We start from the raw sequence: 25,554 nt of genomic DNA on the forward strand, positions 1-25,554 counted from the left end.
TGCAATTACCCTTGTGTATCTGACAGTACAAGGCATGCTTGACTCAACACGGATTTGTTTTTTATTGATGCTCTCATGTGAAAGATAAGGCATACATATTGATATTTCATAGAGTAGATGAACATGTCGCTTATCAACTATATGGCCCATTAAGCCTACTCTGCACTAAAGTACTTTCAGGTGTTATATCTGTTTTTAGGTGATTGCAGACCGAGCGTACTTCTGTTTCTGGTTAAATGTAGCATTTTACACAGTACTGTGAAGTAAGTGTTTTATTTCCATTTCTGGTTTTTCGAGCTGATCTGTGATCTTTAGCTTGCTTTTCTGCTAGCACACCTGGTGAACTAAGGTTTGTGACAAGCATATTTATGTGGGTGAAAGTGTGTGTATGTGTGTGTATGCTTGTGCACACGTGTACTTGCTCCTACACCACGGCTCAGTGGCTGACATGTTAGACCAGAGTCTGATTGGATTCCACGCTCCAGAAACATTAAACCCAGCGACTCATAGAGAAAGGTTGAAATGAAGTGTGTGTGCATGTGTGTGTATATGTAGTGTCTCTGTATTACATGTGTTTTAATTCATATCTAAGCACAAATAGATCATGTTTTAATGTCCACCAGTATGTGTGCATGCCTCTGTTTAAGTGTGTTCGGTATAGATTACATAGCTTTTCCTGTGTGTGTGTGTGTGTGTGTACGGTATGCATAGCTGCTTGCTTTAGACTAGTCCATGCTGGAAGAGAGTTCAGTTGTCCTTCAGATCAAGGTCAATGAGCTGTGCCCTATCTCCCTGCTCCATCTATTAGCTGTCCAGTGGAGGGTCTGGGGATGGATGGATAGAAAGCTTTGACCCTGAGTTAAACACAATCACCTGCAGGTGGGGAAGGTTAGTGTAAAGATGTAATCAGTTACAGATTACTGATTACCTATTTAAAATTGTAATTGGTAGAATAATCCATTGGATGGATATGTTTAATTAACAGTCAGGAGTCTAGCTTTGTAACACAATCTGACTCCTCTTAACTCTTAATTATTTTTTAAAGCTTTCTTCTTGCACTATTTAGTTTGTTGAATTCAGTAGGATTTCTGAGACATCCATTAATAAGTGACTTAAGCAAGTATTAAACAAGTTTTATTTTGAATTCCATTATAATATATGGATTACAATTACAGTTTGTTGACTGTAATCCCACTATATCTAATCTGTTACCTGTCGCATCTGACCATCTATCCTCTCTGCCTTTATCTGCTATTAAATCTGCCTGCTGTTCTGGGGATAGGTCCCTTTTGGTGGGAAAGGACATTTCTGCTCTCAAATCTATCAATGGATCTACCACCCCATGTGCTTCTCTGTGCACCTGTCTCCTCTGCAATCTCCCCCTGCTCTGTTTGCAAGGATTGGTTTGGCTTCTCTGACTGATCGACCAAAGTCTTCTTGGCGTTTGTCGGCTTTGACTTCGCCAGGTGATAAGATAAGTAACACACGGCTGAAGTGGCCATATGTTCAGTGTGGATTTAAGATGTTCATCCTGGAAAACAGCCAGAACATTATATATGTTGATGTTTCAGAGCTGATAGATGTCAAATATTGCATTTTAACATCAGTAAATCATATCACTAATGTGGGAGCAATAAGGCAAGTTTCACCATCTTCAAGTCTTCTGCACAGTATTTTTACATTGCAAGCCGTCTGATTTCAAAGGAAATCTTTTGGATTACGTAACAGGACAAAGGGAAATTCCTTTATGGCAAAAAACGATTATACCTTTCTTCCAGCACAAACAGCACTAAGAATTTCTCGTAATGGCAAAGGACAGAAGAAGTGAAAGGCTTTAAATACGTTTATCTGGTTTAGTGAACTCAGAAAAAAAACAACATGCACAGAGAGCAGAACTGGGGGGTTTGGGCAGGTGGCATCATCTTCTCTGAAACAGAAAGCAGCAGGGTTCATAGGAGGTGCGGTCATCATATTAAGAGACACTTTACTTCAGTAACAATACCAGTGATCTGAGATACAGACACTACAATGGTCTCATTTGTTTATGATAGTTTTAACGATATATCAGTTAATTAGACAGTGCCAATGATTTGTAACAATAATTTAGCATTAATTGACATTGATTTACTCCTAGTGAAGGATTGGGTTTAAAGTCACAAATAATCCTGAATCTGGTTTGGTTATTAATGAATAATGCAGAGGTTCAATCAGAAACTCTGATATGCCCAAACATTAAAGTACCAAAGTGTTCCACAACTATAGTGGAAAAGGTTGTTTCTTAACCCCAATCTGACTTTTGTTTACCTATGCATATACTGTATATTGCTGCTCCATGTTTATATATTAATCAGGTTTCTATATTCTGTTATCAGTGTGACAAAAACAAAGGAAATAGATTAAATGTGTAGGGATCCAGGGATGTGGAAAAAGCCTAAAGAAGAAGAATAGATCCAAAACCTCTTGTAGCTCTTGTAGGACGTTGTGGAAGAATGAGTTTAATACAGCCTGTGTTCCTGGGAATTTCAAACTCAAGCTAAAGTTGTTTTCATCCATGAGACACAAATTCAATGAACTGCAAGCCACCTGCCTGTTCCTGTAGTCGAAATAAAGCTATTGAGAGCAAACTATCTTTTTTGTAGCTTGGCATCCCAATGGGAACCATACTAACAAGCTTCTTATCCCAGCCAAGCTTTCTGCATTAATGAAAAACTCTTTAAAGCATAAAAACAAAGGTGTTTAGTCTGACTAGCAACACATAATCACCCTCTGGGATGAAGCAAAATATGTTTATAATTTTCAGAAGCAAAAAGCCTCTTGCTGTTTGTACAGAAAGTATTAAAATGATCACTTTATAACTTTTCCAAAGTATTTATTTGCACAAACACCTTACGTGACCCCCAAACCACCTAAGCTTCTGCCGGGATGCTGCTGATGTTGTTTATGTGCTCATGTTAATTAAATTACTTAGATCTGAGTGGGGATGATTAGCATGCTAGCAGTAATAGCTAGCAGGGAATCCAATAGCCTATTATCATAATGAGTCCCTTTGGCGCACTGTGTGGGTAGGTAAAAGAAAGAGTGAAGCGGCTATGTCGGTCGCCCAGAGAGGAGCTTTACATCAAAGGACAAGTGTTTTTTTTAAATACATGATTCAAATTGATTTGTCCAACCTGGCTGGAATTAGATAATGTCACTGCTGGGATATGTCAAAGAGAAAACTCACAGTTTGCCAGTAAAACACAACACACACATACATACACCCTCACGGATGCATAAAAAGTTAAAATATTATTCATCATAGATTTTGTGATAATTTCCCAGCTGTCAGAAGTCTAGAGATACTGTAGGTGAAGAAATAAACACGCAAACAATGCACAGACAAACATACACATAAATATACACAGTCTCCACAGGTATTTCTGTACAAACATACCCACACACATAAACACACACACACAATAGTCCTGCAGGGGGGTTCTGCACTGCGGCAGGCACCTGCAGCTGTGCCCCTACTCCGCTCATTATACACCTGTTTCCACATACTGGACTTCTGCTGCACATATGCTCTTGACCTTGTGCTTAATATCGTACAATGTCTATCTAATGTTTATCTAGTGTGTTTCAGTGTAATAATGGTTGCATTCATTGTTAAAGGATTGGGAATGTGTGGTTGCAGTTGAGACCATGTTTATTTTTATTTAATAATGCATAATATTTGCTTTTGCCATTAGGCAAGTTTATCTGTTTATTCTTTTTTCCTGGCTCTTTATCCATTTTTACTTTAACAGTTACTGCTCTTCAGCACCATGCACAGTCACCAGTTTGACTTCAGATTAATTTCTTTTACTCTCACCAGACTTAAAACATTAACTCTAAATTTCAACACTAACACTGTCTTTCCTTCCAGGAGTTTGAATATATGCAGTGATAGGTTAACTATATCTGTCCTCTACTCCCACCTGCACTAATGTCTGCTTCCAAAAGGAGTTCAATTGGATGCATACTTTATTTGACAGCTGACTTTCGTTTCTTAAATTCACTCTATTTACAAAAGATCTTCCACATAAACATTGTCTCTCAAAATGTTAACCTCCTCTGTTTTTCATCCATCTCTCTCATTCGTCCTGTAGATGCCAAGGCCTGCCCCTCCAAAGATTTCCAGTGCCGTAATGGGAAGTGTGTGGCACCAATCTTTGTTTGTGATGGCGACGACGACTGTGGGGATGCCAGTGACGAGGAGAAGTGCTCATCTCCCACCTGCGGCCAGCACGAGTTCCGTTGCAATGACTCTGAGTGCATCCCCGCCCTGTGGAGTTGTGATGGTGACCCGGACTGCAAGGACAAGTCAGATGAGTCCATGGAGCGTTGCAGCCGGAGGACGGAGCCCCAGAAACCTCGCTGCCCAGTGGGCGAGTTCCAGTGTGGGAGTGGGGAGTGTGTCCACATGAACTGGAAGTGCGATGGAGACGCAGACTGCAAGGATAAATCAGATGAAGCAAACTGTCGTAAGTCGATATATTGCATTTATGTGGATGGACTGATGACGGGGTGGATAAATATGTGTGTAACTGAATGGACTTCTAAAGGATAATGCTGCTGTCTTTTTAATTATTATCAAGAAACCCAGAAGAGACCAAATTTATTAATAATTTATTGTCTGTGTAGCCACAGCATGATATAGCATTCCCTGGTGCCATAAAACTCCATTGTTGTTGTTGTCCAAAGACCATTGTAAAAAACAATAAAAAAGTCACACCATTGGCATATTCCTTAATTAAAACAAACAGCCAGTGTAGTTTATTCTGGAACAACTCCATGACAGCATTTTCAGTCTTTGGAGTGTAGCCCTGACATCACTGCACATGCTCAGGGACAGAGCTTTGCTAGTAAATTACATTTGCAGTGTTCATCGTAATGAAGGAATATGCCATCTAATTGCAATGTTATGGTTCTATCATGTAATTTATTTGTTCTATGGCAAAAAGGCTACACACAGTACTTGTTGGGATGGTAAATTCATTGATGGTGGGTTAAAAAGTTAATACCAGCCGTAGCCTTTAATGAAGGCGATTAATGGATACCAACAATAATGCATGTTGTGTTGTGGAACAATGGCTATGTGTGTGGCTCACCACTACTGAAGGAACATACTTCAAAGGCTGACAAGCTGTGTATCTTGAACAAAGACTACATGACAAATCTTGTTGTAGTGCAAAATGATTGAAGGAAGATCAATGATGATCCATGAGTGTGTTGCCATGCAACCATGTGATCTGTTTAAGCAGAAGGAGAACCTCTGAGTGTGTTTGACCGTGTGTGTGTGTGTGTGTGTGTGTGTATGCGTGCATGTGTGGGAGGTCCTTCATCAAGCGAGACCCCCATCTGGTCTCCTCTTCACACTCCCACACACCACTCGGCAAGATGACAGCAGCCTAGCACATACGACATGATACAAGCACACTGCGCTGCCACACACACATGCTTTCACAAGACTCAAGGAAATGCAAGAGCTCTAACAGACACATGTATACGTGGAGGACATACCTGTGCTTAAACATACAGTCACCGATATGCAGATTTTCATGCATATACAAATGCCGGAGCTGAAATAATCATACAATCATAGAGGTCTGGTACAGTACATAAAAGGCAGTCTAAAAGTGATTGCGTCAATGTATAGACCACTGCACACACTATATAATAACACTCTTCAAAACCCTCCCAAGTCTCCAGACAGAATTTCACAAGGCCAACAGGTCATTATTATTTATTGGCTTTGTAGGTATGCACTGCATTATGGTATTGGTTTTGATGTGAATATCATATGACAGCAAGGTTAAAAACAATATGCAAATGAGCATCACAGTCATAACATTTGGGCAAGAATCTTACACTCAAACCTCCCTGATCATTAAATCTTTATTCCTACTTCCACTTCATCTTTTCTGGAAGGATAAAAGACAAATGTCCCATGTTTTCCAGAACAATATAACATGTAATCAACAGCCTTCCAGATTTGTACCTGAAATTAATTCAAATATGTTAGCAGCTGATTTTAACTATAGTAGGCTTTCCTGGTCATTAACTCTTTAGTCTTACTTCTACTATTAATTGTTTTCCTGAAACAATTAACTTTAATTTTTTTCCTTACTTGTGACTACCTTAAAGCTAGGGTAGGTAATGTATTTCAGAAGCATTTTTTGTTATATTTGTTGAGATTCTCTTTACATCAACAATTAATAAATCAAATGCTCTAGGGAGGAAAATGAAAAAAATCTGGTATCTGTGGCTGTCGCAGGCCTGTAATATGCCCATTCAATCATCATTGACTGGCCTACCTGCCTACCTGCGTGCACTCTGCCTGTGCACTCATTGCGCCTTGTGTTTTTGGGGAGTGGGATATTTTCAGTTGGATACTTTCAAAATCTAGCTGTCTCTTGTTAGTTTCTCCAACGTTACCTACCCTAGCTTTAAGTATTTTTACCTTTTTAATTTAGCTATATTAAGCTAATCAAGTAGCCTAGCTTGTTAGCCTCACTACCAAATTATATCTATTCTAAAAAGCTGCAACCAGTTTGATAGCTAGCTTGCTAAATTAAGATATAATTAAAAATTCTGTTTTCCAGGTCTCTATGATTGATACGAAGGGTTCTATTTGGGAATAATGATATGAATAAAATATACACAGCAGGTCTACGTAAACAAAAACAAACCCCGTAACAAAATTGACAGGGCGACAGCAAGTGAAGTGGTCTTGTCTGGTCTACATGTGCCAGTGGAATCATCTGTCTCAATAACCATGTTCACTATTTCACAGATATGATGAGACAGGAGCTGCGTGTACTATATGTATTTGATTTGGTCTGTGTGTATGCTCATCACACTGGGCGGTTGGAGGTGTGTGTCAAACAAGAGAGAGTATAATAGTATAAGAATAACAGTTTTAGATGTCTGTGTAATGTAAATGAGGGAGCAGAGCTCAGCTTAGGGAGGTACAACATTTCAATGTAAATGAGAAATGTGAGAATCATTGCATATCTCCAGTTTGTTCTCTCCTCCTCTATTCCATCAAGCTTTGCTCATTCGTACAGACCCGTCCCTGGTTGTTACCTCCCACCTAATTTGAAACATCTCTCTTGTTATTTCACAGACATGCTTAGACAAGTGACTGTGAGAACGGTGCCAGGAGGTTAATGTAAATGAGAAATGGTCAAACGTATCTGTATTTGGTTCTCTCCTTTCCCACCTGCCAACGTTTCTGCAGATGGCATAAGTTAATATTACTATTCATCCTGGGGAGTTGTTGTAATTAGCTGATCTCAGATCCCAATCATTTGGCTGAAAGAATCAGCATATTTTCTAATAGCACAGGATTATGTCTACCACACTTTGCTGATTTTAGCATTAACATGTGTTTATCTTTATTTTTAGTTTGAGCATTAGAAACCAGCTTATCTGTGTGTTCATGTAAATGTGCACACGTCTTGCTGCATACATGCATTTCAGTTTTGTCATTTGATGTGTGTGTACAGTATGTGTCTGCTCACCTGCAGGACATGCTTACATTTGTGGATGTGCGCTCACTTGGTGTGAAACAGTGTGTGTGGCTGTGTTTTATTCCATATTTCCTGATACACTGATTGTGTGCCTCAAATTGTTGTGACCTCCACAGCCATTGATCATGTCTGCCTCCATTCCCTTGGCAGAGCCAGTCCAAAACACAACACATGAATAATTAAACAGCCAGTTAAAAAGACGAATGAGTTATATAAACCTGCCCTCCGCCGTTAGAGCAAGCACAAACAAATGCCCATACACACTTGCACATACACGCATGCTCAATAGGTCACTGGATGGGGGTTTTCCTCAGACAGTGAATGAATACCTACCGGGTTTTCATTTCCACTGGGTCTTTTCCTGTGCAGGTAAGATTTGTGTATGACTGATTACTGTTGGATTGGAATGCACTCCAAGTTGCCCTGATGAAAGAAGCAAAACACATACTGCACACGCACGTGCATATCTTCATAGATACAGTTGAGGAAGAGAAGTGATTGGCTGAATGTTGTGGATATGTTTGTGTGTGTGTTGTCTTCACTTTTACAGGGATGTAGCTTAAATTAGAATGAAAGAATGAACATTTAGGAACATTTTAGCTAAATATATTCATCTAGTGTGTTTATTTCTCTATCAGTAACTGTGTGTACTTTTTAAAAATGTTCTGTACTTGTGTTATGAGCCTCTAGCCTTGTATCTTCTGATAGATGAGATTAATGAGAGATGAGATGAGATGTAATATTAAGCTAATTCTAATGTATGTGTGTGCATGGTTTGTGTCCCCCAGCCCTGCTTACATGTCGACCTGATGAGTTCCAGTGTGGTGATGGATCCTGCATCCACGGCACCAAACAGTGTAATAAAGTTCACGACTGTCCTGACTACAGTGATGAAGCTGGCTGTGTCAACGGTAAGTGTCAGATGAGTACATGCAGAGTTCAACATGCAGACAACTAGCTGCACACCTGTATCATATTTATTTCCACTTAGATAATGTAGCTAGTGAAATGTGGATTCATCTACAATGTTGTAGTAAGATTTATATTCCATATTCTACTGCGAAGAAAAATAGCAGCGCAACACCCTACAAATTTAATCTGTTTGCAAATCATCAGCTTCTTGCATTTTCTAGTCCTTTGTCATACTTGATTCACCTTAAAAAGCTATCCAATTAAATGGTAAATAATAATAATAATAATAATAATAATAATAACAAACTTTATTTGTATAGCACCTTTCACACAAGACATGCAGCTCAAAGTGCTTTACAACAAAGAAAATACACGCACAAAGTGCTTCACATAAAAAACAGAGTGAACATAAAACTGGGATAGAATGCCATAGTTAATGTAAAATAAAGTAAAAATAAGATAAGAATAGAATACATGCATCTTCACATAAAAATATAATGACAGAATGATAGAATGCCATACTTATTGTAAAATAAAAATGGGGAATGCATAACATAAGATGGGAAATAAAACCCACTAATAATAATAATAATAATAATAAATAAAAATAAAGTTAAAAAGTAGAGTACATAAAATGCATAAAATCTAGTAAAATATAGCATTTTAGAAGAAGTGCAGCAGTGCATTAAAGCGAAGCTAAGAGCAAAAGAGTTTCGTGCCTGTATCAGAAAGGTCATAGCTAGTTAAAGGCTAGTGAAGAGATACGTTTTTAGCTGTTCTTTTAAAAGTATTTAGCGAGCTGGCTTCACTGATAGGTAGTGTGTTCCAGAGCTTTGGGGCGTAATTGACAAAGACTGCATCCCTGATTTTTCTTTTGGCTGTTGCTGGGACTGTTGCCAGCTAACCAACAGCAGATGAACACAGTGTTCTTGAAGGCAAGTAGTGAACAAGGGAGTTAGCAATGTAGCTTGGTCCTAGCCCATTAAGGTCTTTGTGTATAAGGAGGAGGACCTTAAAATCACTTCTAAATGTTACAGGAAGCCAGTGCAGAGCACTGGACAAATGTGTTCTCTCATCCTGGTTCTGGTTAATAGCCGAGCTGGAGAGTTTTGAATGAGCTGAAGTCTCTCCATGTTTTTTTTTTTTTCGGGAGGCCAGTAAAAAGTGCATTACAGTAATTGAGTCGGCTTGAAATAAAGACATGAATCAGTTTTTCAGCATCGTTTTGATTTATAAATGGTACTTTCGCTATGTTTCTATGGTGGAAAAATTGTGTTTTCGTCACCTTGTTAATGTGGGACCTGAAGCTTAGATCTGAATCTAAGATAACGCCAAGACTTGTAACCTCAGATTTAATCCAGGGAGTCACTTTCCCCAGATTATTAAGCGACAATTCTCTTTTTGTTTTAGGGCCAACTAGTAGGATTTCAGTTTTGTCCTCACTTAACTTTAAGAAATTAGCGCTCATCCATTTATTTATTGCCAAAAGACAGGTAGTAATGGAGTTTATAGCTGCAGCATCATTTGGTTCAGCAGAGATTTATAGTTGCGTGTCATCCACACAACTATGGAAACATATACTGTGCTCTCTAATGATGTATAGTGAGAATAGTAATGGACCAAGGCAGCTCCTTTGTGCAACCTCAAAACAGATTTCATGTTGCTCACACACATGATCTCCAAGACTGACATAAAACTTCCTCTCTTTGATGTATGTTTTGAACCAGTTTAACACACAGTCAGAAAGACCAACCAACTTTTCAAGATGATTGATTAAGATTTCCTGGTCAATCGTATCAAATGTTGCGGGAAGGGAAGATGCCTGTTTTGAAGATGTATTTATAATCTTCAGGACATGAGTTGAACACCCGTTTAAAAAAATGCTGTGGCAGCAAAGCTCAGTTGTAATACAGGTGAATGCTCCCATGTTTCTTTTTTACAGGGTTTGCTGAGGCCATCTGTGTTTACATCAGCAGCAATACTGGCTCTAATTGAAGTTATTTTGTTATTGAAAAACAATGCAAGTTCTTCACAATTTGATGCAGAGAACTGTGGACGGGTGGGGACAGTGTTGAGTAGCTGGTCAATAGTGAAGAATAAGTGAATAGTGAATTCTAGAGTTTCCAGCATTCTCTGTAACAATCTTTGAAAAGTAATCCTTTCTTGCCAGGCAAATTGCTTTGTTATAGACAGTCATGGCTTCTTTGTATATATTACAGTGAACTGTGAGCCTAGTTTTCCTCCATTTTCTTCAGTGGCTCAACAGATTCTCTTAATCTCACAGTTATTGTTTAACCATGGGGAGATACTGTCAGTCCACCTCTTTTTAACCTTTAGTGGAGCAGCAGTATTTAAAGCAGATGACAAGGTGTTGCAATTTTCAACCATGTCATTTAAAGAGCAGTCATACAGTAGCTGTATGGCTCAAATGACCTTATTATGTTAGAGAACTTTGCTTCAGCCATGCTATCTAGGAATCTCTTTTGAACCAAAAATTCCCTTTTAGTCTTAGTTAAGATTAGGTTGGCATCAAACCCAGTGTTGGTCAGAAATAGGTAATTCTAATACTGAAACATAGTCAATGTTTAACCCTGTTGTTATTACCAAGTCTAGAATGTTACCATGCTGATGAGTGGCTTCATTTACATGTTGGGTAAGGTCAAAGCCATCCAGTAAATTCTCAAGCTCTACAGCTTTGGAGTCATTCTATTTGTTGATATGAATATTCAGGTCTCCATTTAGGATTAGTCTATAATATCTAGTGATACCAAGTGAGGTCAGCTCTGATAATTCCTGCAGAAACAGCATTGAATATCTTGGTGGCCGATATAATGTAATGATAAGCACTGATAGTTCTGCTTTGACCTCAAGAGCAAGATATTCAAATGATATAAATTCACCCAGGTCAATGTTATTACACAGAAACTGTGTAGAGAAAATGGCTGCATTCACCCAGACACACACACACTCACACACCGATGGCAGCGAGCTATCACGCAGGGTGCTGGTCTGACCATTGGAAGCAATTTGGGGTTCAGTGTCTTGCCCAAGGACACTTCGACATGTGGAAAGGAGGAGCTGAGGATCGGATCTCCAAACCTGTGATCAGTGGACGACCAGCTCTACCTCCTGAGAACAGCCGGCCCCAATTAAAACTTTAATACTACTAACGAAATTCACAGGGGATATACTAGAGAGTAGCACAGATGGCTGCAGTTGGCTGCACTAGTTGAATCTGCCCCATGAGAAACTTAACACTTAAAGAAGTACAATTTGCACTGCTAAAGCAACAAAGACATAGAGGAACAGTAGTGCCAAAGTATGTTTCTGCCTTAAATCTCATTTTGACATATAAGAAGTGTTCACAGTGAAATGTGATTGTGGAGAGCATTTGCAAACAAGTTACAGTGATATTTTTACTCAACCACTCACTGCATATGGCATACACATCACCCTGACTTTACATAATGTGGCACACAGAAAAGCTCCAGGTCATCATCAGACACTCTGCCTGGCAGTGAACTTTATCTTGAAGCCAGTGTTTTGAAGTGCAGCTGTGAACCTGAAATAGATTTTTTACTCTTCATATTTTCCAAAAAGGGCACAGTACAGTACATGTGTGCTGTATTTTTTGTGAGAAGGTGTCCTGTACTTTACAGCTGTGTCTGTGTGTATTTCAATCACAAACCATGGCTGATGTGAAACATTCTGCACATAACAGTGACAGTTATTGGTGAATGTTCTAAATTATCTGGTAAATAGTTTTCACTCCCACTAAATTTGTGATGTTGCGATCATAAAAACACAGCCATTTTTCACATTATTTGTGAGAGCTTGCAATTATTTCTGATTCGCGCAAATGAAAGGTCAAATCACAAGAAATACCTGCAAATCTAACCAATCAACATAACATTCTACATAAAATGATCCAGTTCAGACCCACGTTGCAAACCAAGGTTAAATCAAATCAAACCTTACCTTAAATATAAAAAATAAAAAATTCTTGATGGAATTTCTCACCTATGGGCTTTTCAGGCTTCTCTGTGTATTGCCCTCAAACAACTCCACCTATTAAAATCTCAACAAAGCATCTCTAACGTTTCATCTAACTGCCTACTACGTAGCCTATCTATATTTATACAGTAGGTAGCTATAACTAATCCATTTGTTTACTAAGCACTGCCTGATAGCTCTTGCTGAGTCAACAGTCAACTTCCTGGCTGACTATCTGCACTAACTACAACCAACTTTGACAGTATTACTTGAAAAGGCATCACATTTACTATACCTACCAAAATCTTTTCATACATGAAAAATTAAGTTCCAAGTTTAAGTTTGGTTCCAGAATACTATTTTGGTTCAAAGGTACAGGGTTTGTTTGACACCTACTCAAGTCCCTGAACATTGCATGTTTCTAGCTGAAAAGGGATGTAGTTCGGTAAGTAAAAACCTGATCTCTAACTTTGTAGTGTGTTGTTGTCTTCACCACAGTTACAAAATGCGAAGGGCCAAGAAAGTTCCGCTGTAAGAACGGAGAGTGTATTGACAGCAGCAAGGTGTGTGACAATGTGAAAGACTGCAAGGACTGGTCTGATGAACCCATGAAGGAGTGTGGTAAGATAATTTCTCTCTGTTTCTCTTCACACACAAAAACACCAACATACCCAGATACTCAAGTTCTTCCACCACCTCAGCCATACATGGATGTGCATACATGCTAGTGTAAGAGCACTGATGCACTCCCGCATACCCAGGCATTATCAACTGCTTCTAATGTGGGTGGCCACTGTTCTTAGTAAAAGGAGCTTCATTTGATCAAGGCAGGGTAAATCAGGACATTTCTCAACTGCCTTGTTATGATCAAAGAGTCAAGCGTTTCTGCCCTCTAGTGCGATCTTAGCCACGAAAACGTGACCTGACTGCATTACCCATAAAGAACCATACAGATTATCCTCACACCATAGATAATTACCACTTAGTGAGCTTCAGTCATAGATCTCACATCACAAGTAATGCAATCCAGCTGCAAACAGAGTGAAAATGAGAAAATATACCTGTTAATAAAATCTATAAAGTTAATGTAGCTCATGTAATTGTAACTGAAGTACTGTAACTTGTGTTGTATTAGTGAAATGTTACTCAACTACATGTACAAGCAGAAGTCTATGAGATTACTCAAGGAAAGTGCACTTCACTCACAGTCTTGCTCTGAAGTATCATATAAAACAATATGTGAGTGTTCTGCCCTTTCAGCTAGCTCTGATCTTGAGGCAGATGGATATTCACTGTAATGAGATTGGCCTGTAACCATATCATTAATGTTAAACACGATGTTCAGTGTGTCTCAAGGCAAACCTGCACCTCCTCTTCTTTTTAGCTATAACTGCCATTATTTGCATCATGGAGAATGTGATAGTTCCTGAACCAAGACCAGGCGAAAGCAATGTAAAATGGTTAAAAATTAAGTTAATGTAAATAACATTTAGTGTTATTCACCAAAACACATTGTGTGTGTATGCTTGAGGTCTAACAAATGTTTTGAATGCATGTCCTAACTCATAAAACATTTGCAAAGCCGATTTTTGTTTTTGTTTTTTATAACATGCATTTTTTAGATCCATGTTTACTTGCTAGCAGTCCTCTTCTTCCCTGCCTTTGTTGGCGCACTGCTACATTTCTTGGTGCATTATCACTGTCAGTCAGTGAAATAGCATGAATCCGAAGGCAGGATGTGAAATCCCTTGTGCGTGCATGATATGAATAAAATGAAGACCCACTCATAAAAAACACTCAAGGTTCTTTTAAAGGTAGGTTACACTATATGGCCAAAGGTTTGTGGACATCTGAACATTACATCCATATGTAAGTGTTTAACATCTCTTCCCAAAACTATGGGTATTAATATGCTTTTATAATGGCCTTCACTCCTCTGGGAAGGCTTTCCACAAGATTTTGGAACTTTACAGCAGGGATTTGGCCTATTCAGCTCCAGTAGCATTAGTGAGGTCAGCCACTGATGTTGGGAGATAAGGCCTGGTTCGCAGTCAGCGTTCCAGTGTATCCCAAAAGTGTAGGATGGAGTTGAGGTCAGTGCTCTGTGCAGGCCTGTTGTTTTCCACACCAAACTTGAAAGACCATTTCTTTATGGACCTTGCCTTGTGCACTAAGGGAGGGTCTAATGAAAAGCACCATCATGTTACAGTATAGGAAGTGTAGGATCCAGCATTTTTAGAGTTTGGCTCATTTTAGGGAGTTATAGATAGGATATATCTGCCTCAGCTGCATCCATTTTTACTTTTTTTAGGAGTCCCCCAGCCTTATGAAAGTGCAATGCTAAATTGCTAGAGTACCTCTTTATTGGAAATAAGGGGCCTGCCTTAAGAGTGTCCACGTGTTTTCGGCCTACAATGTATTCTGTAGCTGTCCTGCTAAATAAAATCAATTCAGTTGAAATATATTTACATGTTTTCACTTTCTTTTACTTTAATACTACGTTGATACTGAGTTGATTTGTCATTATCTGATAGAATGCACTATACTATAAATTGCAACCCTAATTTTGGTTCAATGTCATGCTAATTTCTCAAAGTCTTTACTTCCCTCTATCTCTCTCTGTCAGTCTCTCTAGATTTCTATTCTTGATGTCACTCTCTTTCTCTGTCTCTCTCTCTCTCCCCCAGTCTTACTGTCTCTCAGCAGAACCTGTAGCCTTGAAGCTTAAATCTTTATTGTAAACCGGTAATGAAGTACCAGCTTTAGTTTTATGCAGTGATCTCTCTCTACTCCCTGAGGGTAGTTGAAAGACAAAGGAATAAATGGAGGTGCAGAAACAGAGATACAAAAAGGAAGGGACATAGATGAAGCATGACTGAAAGGGAGTCCAATCTGTTCTGCCAAGAAAAACAAGGAGGAAATGGAGAGAATGAGATGAGAGGATGAAGGACAGCATGTGTCTGTGTAACAATAGGCATCATAGTGGAGTGGCACCTGGAACACATGGCCAAGCTCCCTGTTGGAGAGTGGATTGGTTCCAGGTGCGGTCTTTTTCCCCCACTGCTTTTAAGCTCAGTGTCTTTTCTTTTTGAATGGAAATTTGATGTGTACATAGACACACTTGACAGGACTAATTATCTTAACTGGCAGGATGTTTAAAACTATGCACACACACAAAACTTTTGGTATTTTGTCTGTCCAACTTTTTCTTTGTGTCTTATCCAGGCTGAATTGCCTGCCTGCTGAGTTATAATGTTCAACTCCTCTTTACTTCCCTCCCCTCTTGTGCCTGTCCCATCCTCTGTCCTTCCTCCTACTGCCCGTCTCTTTGCAGGCCTGAACGAGTGTGCAGACAACAATGGTGGATGCTCCCACATCTGCAGGGACCGAAGAATTGGTTATGAGTGTGACTGTCCCTCTGGGTACAAACTCCTGGACAAAAAGACTTGTGGAGGTAAAGAAAAAAAAAAGAAGTTATGCGACAAAACTACTGCCTTTATGCAGAAGAATCTCACCTTGCCTGGGCCTGGCAGGTTGGGCTGCTATATTGCTATTTTTGTTCTGCCCTTATTTGCTGTATTTAGCTCTGTGCATTTTTCTCCTAGATGAGTTGAATTAACAAAGCATAAATGACGCAACTTCGAAGTTACTTGAAAGTGATTTGTTTTACTTTGCTTTAGCCAGGGAATCAGTTTTCCCTGCATCACATCTTGCTATTAAGCTTGACTAAACACATCCCAAATCCTGATCTCACTGAGATCAAATTGGTATTGATTTTCAAGTAAGGCTGTGGGTTTGCTGACAAACAAGCGTTTACCAAAATGTTGGACTTTTGCTTTGTGGCTTTATTTGGTTTTATTCTGTGGGCAGAATATTAATTCATAAAAAAGAAGAGTCCAGTCCAGTTCATGAAACATTTTCAGCCACCAGATGCTCTCTTTGACTGAGAAATAGCAAAATATAGAATCTGTTTTTTTTTTATTTGGTAAAAATCACCTCTAATACACTTAGAAGCAAAGTCTCAATACTGAGCTATGCAAATGTAATTTAACTGGGTTTCTCATAATTACATTATTATTTAACAAGCTTTAGCATTCACATTTCTCAAACCAAGATCTAATCCTGTCTGTTGAAGCTCTCTGCCAGGTCGATATGAATCATAGAAACTCCATTTGAAGAATCAGAGACTCCATATGAAGTGAACATTCTTTGGAGAAAGATTGTTAACATGCTAGATACGAACATATACTTAATTTATTTATGTCTCAGACAAAAATGACTTAGTGTGTCTCTATAGTTTTGTTTTGATCTTTATGTCTGTGCCATGTTTTTCTCCACAGACATAGATGAATGTGAGAACCCAGATGCCTGTAGTCAGATCTGCATCAACTACAAAGGAGATTATAAGTGTGAATGTTACGAAGGATACGAGATGGACCCTGCCTCTAAGACCTGCAAGGCCGTGGGTGAGCCATTTATCACACACACTCTTACACTCATTTGTACAGGTAAAGACACACACTGTCATAGATGGATGTTCTCGGCAAAATATACAGTAGTCATGGGCACACATGTACTTAAAAGGAATCACACGTCGAGACCAACTCTTATATACACACACCAATTACTCTCCCATTCCAGCACCCCTAGCTACCGAGTCACATCCCACACTATTCTCACACTGTGGGACTCTGTGAAACGAGAGGCTTGCTTTGTATTCAGGCCTTGCACAGCAATCTGTGCAAAGATAAATATTTGCCACCCTTTTCTGCAGTCCTCACTAATGAAAAGTTTGCAGCCAGCTGCCTCTGCTCTCGCTGGAGTGTCAAGGGAAGGATGTTGCGTGGGGAGGGGCCCACTCACTATAGGACAGAGGCAGGGTCTGTACCCCTCGTTGGCCTGGGTAAACACTCCAAGCAGTGGTATGAATGAAAATAAAATTCAAAGCTGCACCAGGCAAGGTTGTTATTGAATAGTGGTCTGCCTAAATCTTGAAGTGAAGATGAAACTGTAGCTTGTTAGCTGCACCCAAGACTGCCTTTGGAAAAGCCCCATGTGAATTCTGGGTGTTTTTAATCAGTCCCCCCATTATCAGTCTGTTACAGCTGGCTTTACCGATAACAACGCTGTCTGTCAGCAACCATTTAAACACCTACTGATAAAGTTTCCTGCTACTACTGACAAATTAGAGCTTCTGATGTGTAGTGATGTTATGATAAAAGTTGATATATATTTTACATCTAACAGCGCTGAAAACAGAATTTTAATGCTGTTGGTAATGCAAAACAGTACATCTTCCATTTAAAAGAATAGAGGGGTACCTGCAGACCTAGAGAGGATTAGAAACTATAATCAGTGCATTATCAGTGCTTTATCTACATTATAAAGTTCTACAGGAAACATAACCTCTTGCTCTGGCAGTGTTAATGCCATGCAACTACCCCTTGAATTGAGAATGGAACCTTTAACTGATTGAGTTACCCAGCAAATTAACATTTTCTATTGTGGGAAAAGCAAGAGAAAAGAGTGTTATTAGTGATTACCGCCATCGGTCTTAGGTTGAGTCATTATAGTGTGAACTGGTCTGGTAATGAGAGCCTAAAGCAGTACACAGGCCCTCACTCTTAAGGTAAGTGGCATAAAAACCACCACTGATTGCTTCATGTCTCTCTGTGTGAATCTTTATTACTGTTAAACAGAGCAAACAGTCCTTGTCAGAGGCCAAGGGATTTATTAGAGGGGAGGATAAGCAAGCAGAGGAGAAAAAAAGATAAATGGATGGATGGATGCATTGTATGAATATCTCCCTGCTCATTGAAGTAATGCAGAGATGCATCCGCACGGTTGATTGTGGTACATGTTATAACGTGCCAATGGAGACAGAAGAGAGGAAGAGACAGAAAATGTGACAGGATTATTGTTTATGTTGAGGCTTATTTATTCAGAGGCACAAGTAAGGATGAGACCATACGTGCAGAGATGTCTGCTTCGTGAAGCTGACATAATGTGGACTTGAAGCTGCATTTGCCTGTAAACCCATTCTTAAACACACATACAGTATTTACACCCAATCACACATGCACGGCCACAGACATCAGCATACATATACACTTTGGATTCTGGCCACACAAATGCACATGTAGTTGTTTTGAGGAGTCACGTCAACGTTCGTACACAGATACAATTCCCCTGTGACTGACTGGCCTGGAGGAACGTCACGTTATGAGATGTGATGAGATGTGACATGTGCCAAGTGCCAATATCATTTGCACATATTGAAGTTCAGGCTGCAAAATGCCAGGCTGTTATTTGTGCTTCTGTCTCGATGGCACACAGCAAAACATGCAATGCCATATATAGCTTTGTTATTTTGCATTTTATACTTGTTTGTTGTAGTTAGAGCAAGTTGATTATTGTGAGAAGAGTTATTCACTGCTGAGCGATAACCTCTGGTCTTACAAAGAGCGCGTTTCATTCTAATCCTAACACGTGGTTTCAGCTCTGCAGATTAATTTCAGAGTAATATGCAACTGTTACACTAGCAATGCTAATTAAAAGTAAAGTCCCAGGTTGGAGTCATAATGCGTTCCCTCTTCTAAGCTGGTATTTGTGCACGTGTATGTGTGTGTTTGTATTAGTACAGCATCCATTAAGTCCCCCGAAGAAAGCCCTGCTACATTAATTGCATTCATTGTTTTTGTGTTTACACCTTTATGGGTGTGATGCCACTCACTGAGTCGTCAACTTGAGTTATTATTGTTGAGAGAGAGAGAGAGAGAGAGAGAGAGAGAGAGAGAGAGAGAGAAGGAGTTTACAGTATGAGAAGGATGGAGAGAGGAAAGGTGGGTTTGAGAATAACGGCCAATCAATCACCACAGTTAGTGAGGCATTTCTTGACCAGTTTAGTCGTCTCTCACATATAAATCAGAGTTGATACAAAATTGAATTCGATATGGCCAAGACCAAGAGAGAGAAAGAGAGGGATGGAAAGATGAACGCATACATGAAGGAAAATAACACCTGTCCCCCATTTCTCAAAGTAAAACGAGGATGTGTTTTTGTGGTGTTATTCCTCATTATTATTGTTATTTTATGTCACAACTGATCAGTCAGCACATAAAGAGAATTACCGCTGCACTGTTTCTACAGAAAAATGTGTTGCCAGTGTCCAAATTTGTATTCTTTTATTATTATAAAAGATGCTAAATAAAATAAAAGTTTAATGCTGCAACTAGAACTAATTGATAATAGCATTTCTGCTTTTGTTCATGCAGTGCAGTTCAATATGTGCAATGCAGAGCATATGCACAAAAACAACTAATGTTAATAATGTTATTGTTGGATTCAATAATATTCAGGGCTGCTAACCAACCAAATAACTACGCTGCAGATATGAAGAGTCACTCAAAACATGAACAATGAACATCCCTTACTGGCTCTGCTAACCAGCTTTCATTAGCATCAACTATATAAAAATGGAAACATATAAAGCAAACCTTGCCACTGATGGCCTAGTAGTATAGCAGTGTAGTGTAATTTCCTACAAATCCATTAGCAGTGGTTTTGGGGGCCAAAATCGAGTGTACTGAAATATTTTCTGAATACAGGTAACATCCACATACAGACAATGAAACTGCTCTTTAATGACCGTAGACAACTGAGCCCTCTAAGGTAGTCAAATAAAAGTTTATGAACTTTACTGACAGAAGGATAAGGACAAGAAAGATGTGACAGCATGGAATACATTACAGGTGCACACACAAACTGGTTGATAAAAGCAGCACACGCTGTCACAACGATGCAGAGGAAATATACAAACTGCCTGTGGACCAAAGTCTTGATTTTTTTTAATTTTTTTTGCTCTTGTTTCCTTCACTTGTTCCTTGTTCTCTCTCTCATCTACAGTGTACTGCGGGCTTAACCACAGTGCCAAGAGCAGTTTGTGCCACACTTGACAGTTTGAGCACACTCTTTTCAAAATGGGTTTAAAGCAGTGGTCAGATTTTCCCCATTGTCAAAAGATTTTGCCATGGGACCCAAGATGTTGTGGAGCACTGTCAAACCTCATCTCAGAAGTTTTTCCTGTTTTTCCCAAGGCTTAAGAAACGGGTGCATAATATTTTATTCTGTATGCCTGTAGGAGTATTGGTAATATTAATCCAGAATTGGCATTTGCACGAATATATTTATTGTCTAGTTTCTGTTTTTTATTCCTTCAATGACCTACCAAGCTGTATAATGGTCACAGCTTTAAAATAATGGTGCACAAAAAGACAGAAATGTTTACACCTTTATAAGAAGAAGCAAATGCAGCAGTTTCTCATGGAGACTCTGGCCTTCCACCACAGAAATAATGAAGCATTATATAACTTGTTTTGTCATGAGGAATGCTAGCAAGTAGGATGACTTTTTGACATTTGACACAAGTTGTTGACAGAAGGTTCATTTCTGTTCCCTGCTGCAGCATCTACACATATTCATCATTATATAGCATGGTCTGTATGTCTTAACGAGCATGGCTGACCAAGACGTGTGTGTCTACTCCCAGACATAACATCATCTTAATAACCTCATCCAGTGTGGGCCCATTCACACTGGCTGCAACTAAACATCCCCATCATCCTGCAGAATTTCAAGCCTTTATGTCTGACCTTTCCCACTGTCCTTATGTTGGATTTTCCCTTTTACTTTGCATATCTCCACAACATAAACATCTGCTTTGGCGTGAATCAAATCAATGCTCCTGCAGTGCCTGACGACATTTCCCCAGCCTGTATTTATCTTTTCACTGCATTATCTTAATTGGCTAACAGGGCTGAACAGCCCTGAACTGGCAGTACAGATTAAAATATATCTAGGGTACCCTGTTCTTGTTAAGAAAGCTGACTGTTGCTCTGCTGCGATCTATTGAGGAGAGATAATATTGCAGTTTTTGATGACATCTCTAGTGCCATGGGCTGAAGAAAAGTGACTCAGCTTTTTTTTTTTTGCCGTGAGGAGGACATATTGCTGCGACAACAGTGATGAGGGATAAGAGATGTTGTCTTGAAAAAGTGAGTCAGGGGGATTGATGAAAGAGAAGTTAGATCTATCTCTGTCCTTATTATACATGCTTCAATATGTTCTTACTCTCTTTTTCTCATCCTATCTTTCTCGCTTTTCTCTCTCTCTTTCACTCTACCCACCTGACTTTCTTTCCCCTGCTGTCACTTGATCTGTTGATGTCTTCTCCTTCTTGCTTCCTCCCCTAATTACATCCTCTTACTCTTCATTTCTCCATGACTGTACCTGCATCCATCACATTTGCTTGTGCCTGTCTCTTCTTGCTTTGTTTCTCTCTCTCTCTCTCTCTCTCTCTCTCTCTCTCTCTCTCTCTCTCTCTCTCTCTCTCTCTGTGTGTCTCTGTCTCTCAGTAGGTGAAATTGATGGTTACACACCTTGTAGTCAGAGGAAAATGATTGAATCCAAACAGTGGTAGAAATGTAATATTTTCTCTCTGTGCAGTAGCCCGTATTAAACCAGGGCTGAGGAAACCTATTGAGGGAGGGTTGGCTCTGTTTTTAAAGTATGAGGTTGTTTGTGTGTGTGTGTGTGTGTGTGTGTGTGCGTGAGTGTGCGTGCGTGCGAGTGTGTGTGTACATCAGTGTGACTGTTGCCCAACTTTTGTCTCTTTACATGACATTTCTGCTTTACTGGACTGTGTGGAGTGGAGAGTAACATGACAGATAGAGGAGAGAAATGAGGATGAAGGAAAGAAGCTAGAAAATGAGATGGGTGTGTGTTCGAAAGAGAGCAGAAGGATATGATAGAGATGGTTTAAGAGTAAATTTCATGGATTTGTGAGTGTATATACAGTTTGTGTGCAAGGTGAATAATACTTTGGTGCAGGCATGCGCACAAACTAAGATATTTTTTGTGTCTGTGTGTACTAAAGATGAAGTTGACCTTGTCGACTGCATGAGAATAATTCAAATGCTTGAGTCATGTTCACCTTCAGCCTGCTGAAAAATGTGCCCCAGGTAACTGATGTGCAAGCGAACAGCACGTATTTTACGCATCTGAGGAAAAGAACCCAGAAACACACTTGACATGCTGTTGCACTAAAAATAGAACAATGTGTCATGTCTAGTTGTTGGGCTACTTTATCCACCTGCACATTGAGCTTCATTACTTTATCTAGCAACAGGACAATGCTCTTTAAATGGATGTGTCCTTTTTAAGCCTACTTTGCTTTCAGTTTGGGCCACTTCACATAATGTGTGTTATTTTTCTGCAGAGCATAATTGTATGAATAATTAAGTGAACAGCATTATGTTACTGTGTGTGTGTGTGTGTGTGTGTGTGTGTGTGTACAGAATATATTTTCCTTTTAAATGGTTTATTTGGATGATTTATTTATGCTCACATCATCAAAAATGCATGCTTTAAGGACCTAAATAGTACAAATGCAAAACAAGACCTCTTTACATTATGTGCCCTCTTGGGAATATGAATCAACAACTCAACACCAACCATGGTATCTTTGTAGACAGTAACAGTATGTGTAGGTCTTTAACAGTACTGCTGAAGTACATGTCATAGGGAAAAAAGGACTGGAGCCCACTGATTGATTTGCAGCCTTTAATAGTGAAAACAGGCCAACGCTTTGAAACCACTGTGTCTTCATCACAGTCAAAGTGGACAAAGACATAGTATGGCCTACCTAAAATAGGTGTACAGTTGTCATTGGATAGTTGGTTGGTTGAATGTCAGCATCACTGTTTAAGAGTAAGAATGTTTCTGTTGTGTTAAATGTTATTAAAATATTGCAGGACAAACTTATTTTTTATATAACTATGACAATTTTCAGATCTTGTTGACATGGTAACACATGATAGCTTGTAATTACATCAAACTTTATATATCAATGTCAAGGTCAGCAAATGTTTCCTTGTCACATATACACTAGCACACTTATAATTGACAGTATTGCAAATGGCCAATGTCTAGTAGAGGGTGGGGTGAGAAAGATAAATGTACTCTTTTGGCGTTACAATAGTAGTTCAATGGCTGTCAAGGGTCTCCACCCACCTCCTGAGCTTTGTGGCCTATCTGTCCAATCTTGCCAATGTATAGTAGTAAATAAATGGCATAAAATGTTCTTAAAGAGATGTGCTCATACTTGATTGTGACATGAATGTCTTTCCTGCTCCATCAGGAAAGAGCCCGTACCTGATGTTCACCAACCGTCATGAGATCCGTCGCATTGACCTGCTGAAGAGTGAATACACACAGGTGGTTCCCACGCTGAAGAACGCAGTGGCCCTGGATGTAGACGTGTCCACCAACAAGATGTTCTGGTGTGATCTATACCATCGTAAAATATACAGGTATACACACACACAATGTACAATACATATGATTTGTATAATATTTATCATAGCATGTGATGCAAGTTGGACAACTTTTGACATGTCAAAAGTGAAAAGAAAAGTATTTATTTGCACTAGGAATGAAGCCTATATAAAACCACAAATAGCACCGTACAGGACTTCAGGAGTTTAGATAACGTTCTCTCCTCGTTCTTCAACCATTCTGTCACTCTGTTTCTCCTATATCCATCCATCCATCTTGTCTGCTTCAACCTGTCACACCTTCTGGTAGCGAGACAGACACACCTGGGGACTGTGTGTGCGAGTATGTGAGTGTGTCAGTCACACCTGGAGGGCTGTGTCATCTGTCTGACAGTAAAAGGTGGAGATGTTTGTCCTTCACACACATACAGTTTGTGCACACACACAATTACACATACGGTATATCATTACTTTGTTCTTACGTTGTGTGTGTGTGTGTGTGTGTGTGTGTGTGTGTGTGTGTGTGTGTGTGTGTGTGTGTGTGTGTGTGTGTGTGTGTGTGTGTGTCTCACCCTGCTGGCTGGCAGGTAGTGGGAGGGACCTTCTATCATCTCAGCAGAGCCATATGCCCTCTCTAATTTCACTGCCTCAATAATCACCACCATTACTCATCTGCATACACACACATGCACATACACATATTTCCACACAAACTCAGTGATACACTCAAGGGCTTGTGACAGAGAAAGGACAAATGAACTCATTCGTCATGATGAACTCTACTTTGGAAGCAGTAATAAACACATAAATGGCCAGCAACCAGTTAATTTGTACAGTTAAATCTACTTGTTCTTGTTCATTCTTGGTTGTGTTTGCCTCCCTTTCATCCTTTAAGAGAGTAATATATTTTTATACACCCAAAAGCATAAAAGTATACCATCGGCTACTAAATATGTATTTACATTTTTCCAGCCTGTTCCTCCATTCACCTTGATGCTTACAGATCTCTAAATTGCCAGCCAAATTTCTGATATGATCAGCGATTTACACAGGTCTGGTGCTCACTGATAATCCGTTGTATCATCAGCGAGCATGAACATAATGTCTGAATGAAGTGAAACAAAATGGCAATTCATTCTAATTATTAGGCTGCCACTCACCTGCCTTTAACTCACATTTTACCTCCACTTTAGTGTGCTTCCGGTCTCTATGATGTGTGAAAAAAGTTGCTTTGTTGTTTCCAGCATTTTATGGTTGTTCCTCTTTATTACTTGGCTCACATATAATGTTTCAAGAATGCTTTCTTGTTCCACTTTTTCCAGTTGTTTTAAAAAGCTGAATACCTTGAATCTTAATAGTAAGGACATGATTGATCACACCTTTTACCCAAGCATCTTACTTTCCGTTGTGGTACTTCTTCCTCTGATAAGGAGCATTATATCAAATGGAAATAGCTGTGTATTTAAAAGTGATTTCTCTTCATTGTCCCTTACTGTGATGGTGTGGTTTTCCAGGCTAATTCATAGTGATTAGCAAGCTTCGGGTCGATGAGTTGTTAACTTCTCCCCGTGATGGAGATGTCTGTTTCAAACAATAATACAGCCAATTAAAGCTGCAATATGCTCAGTGGTCTTGGACTCATCTGTCTCTGTCTTATTCCTTACTCCAATCTGCCCTCTATTCTTCCCTCCAACCTGTTCATCGCAGTCTATCTGAATATTCATAACTAAAAATTAGGATGTAATGAATAATACCAATAT

At 39.4% G+C, this 25,554-nt stretch overlaps 1 protein-coding gene across 7 annotated transcripts in view; it reads left to right on the top strand.

Annotated features, from left to right (window-relative positions):
- Positions 1-25,554, top strand: part of lrp8 (low density lipoprotein receptor-related protein 8, apolipoprotein e receptor) — a 179,235-nt gene that overhangs the window by 121,184 nt on the left and 32,497 nt on the right. For all 7 annotated transcript variants that reach the window (XM_044199272.1, XM_044199274.1, XM_044199278.1 and 4 more), the window contains exons 5-10: positions 4,131-4,505; positions 8,345-8,467; positions 12,960-13,082; positions 15,796-15,915; positions 16,802-16,927; positions 23,659-23,830. In XM_044199272.1, the coding sequence (XP_044055207.1) occupies positions 4,131-4,505; positions 8,345-8,467; positions 12,960-13,082; positions 15,796-15,915; positions 16,802-16,927; positions 23,659-23,830 (1,039 nt within the window). The remainder of the gene's footprint in view (positions 1-4,130; positions 4,506-8,344; positions 8,468-12,959; positions 13,083-15,795; positions 15,916-16,801; positions 16,928-23,658; positions 23,831-25,554) is intronic.

The sequence above is a fragment of the Siniperca chuatsi genome, linkage group LG6 (genome assembly GCF_020085105.1).
Source record: "Siniperca chuatsi isolate FFG_IHB_CAS linkage group LG6, ASM2008510v1, whole genome shotgun sequence".
Classification (NCBI taxonomy): domain Eukaryota; kingdom Metazoa; phylum Chordata; class Actinopteri; order Centrarchiformes; family Sinipercidae; genus Siniperca; species Siniperca chuatsi.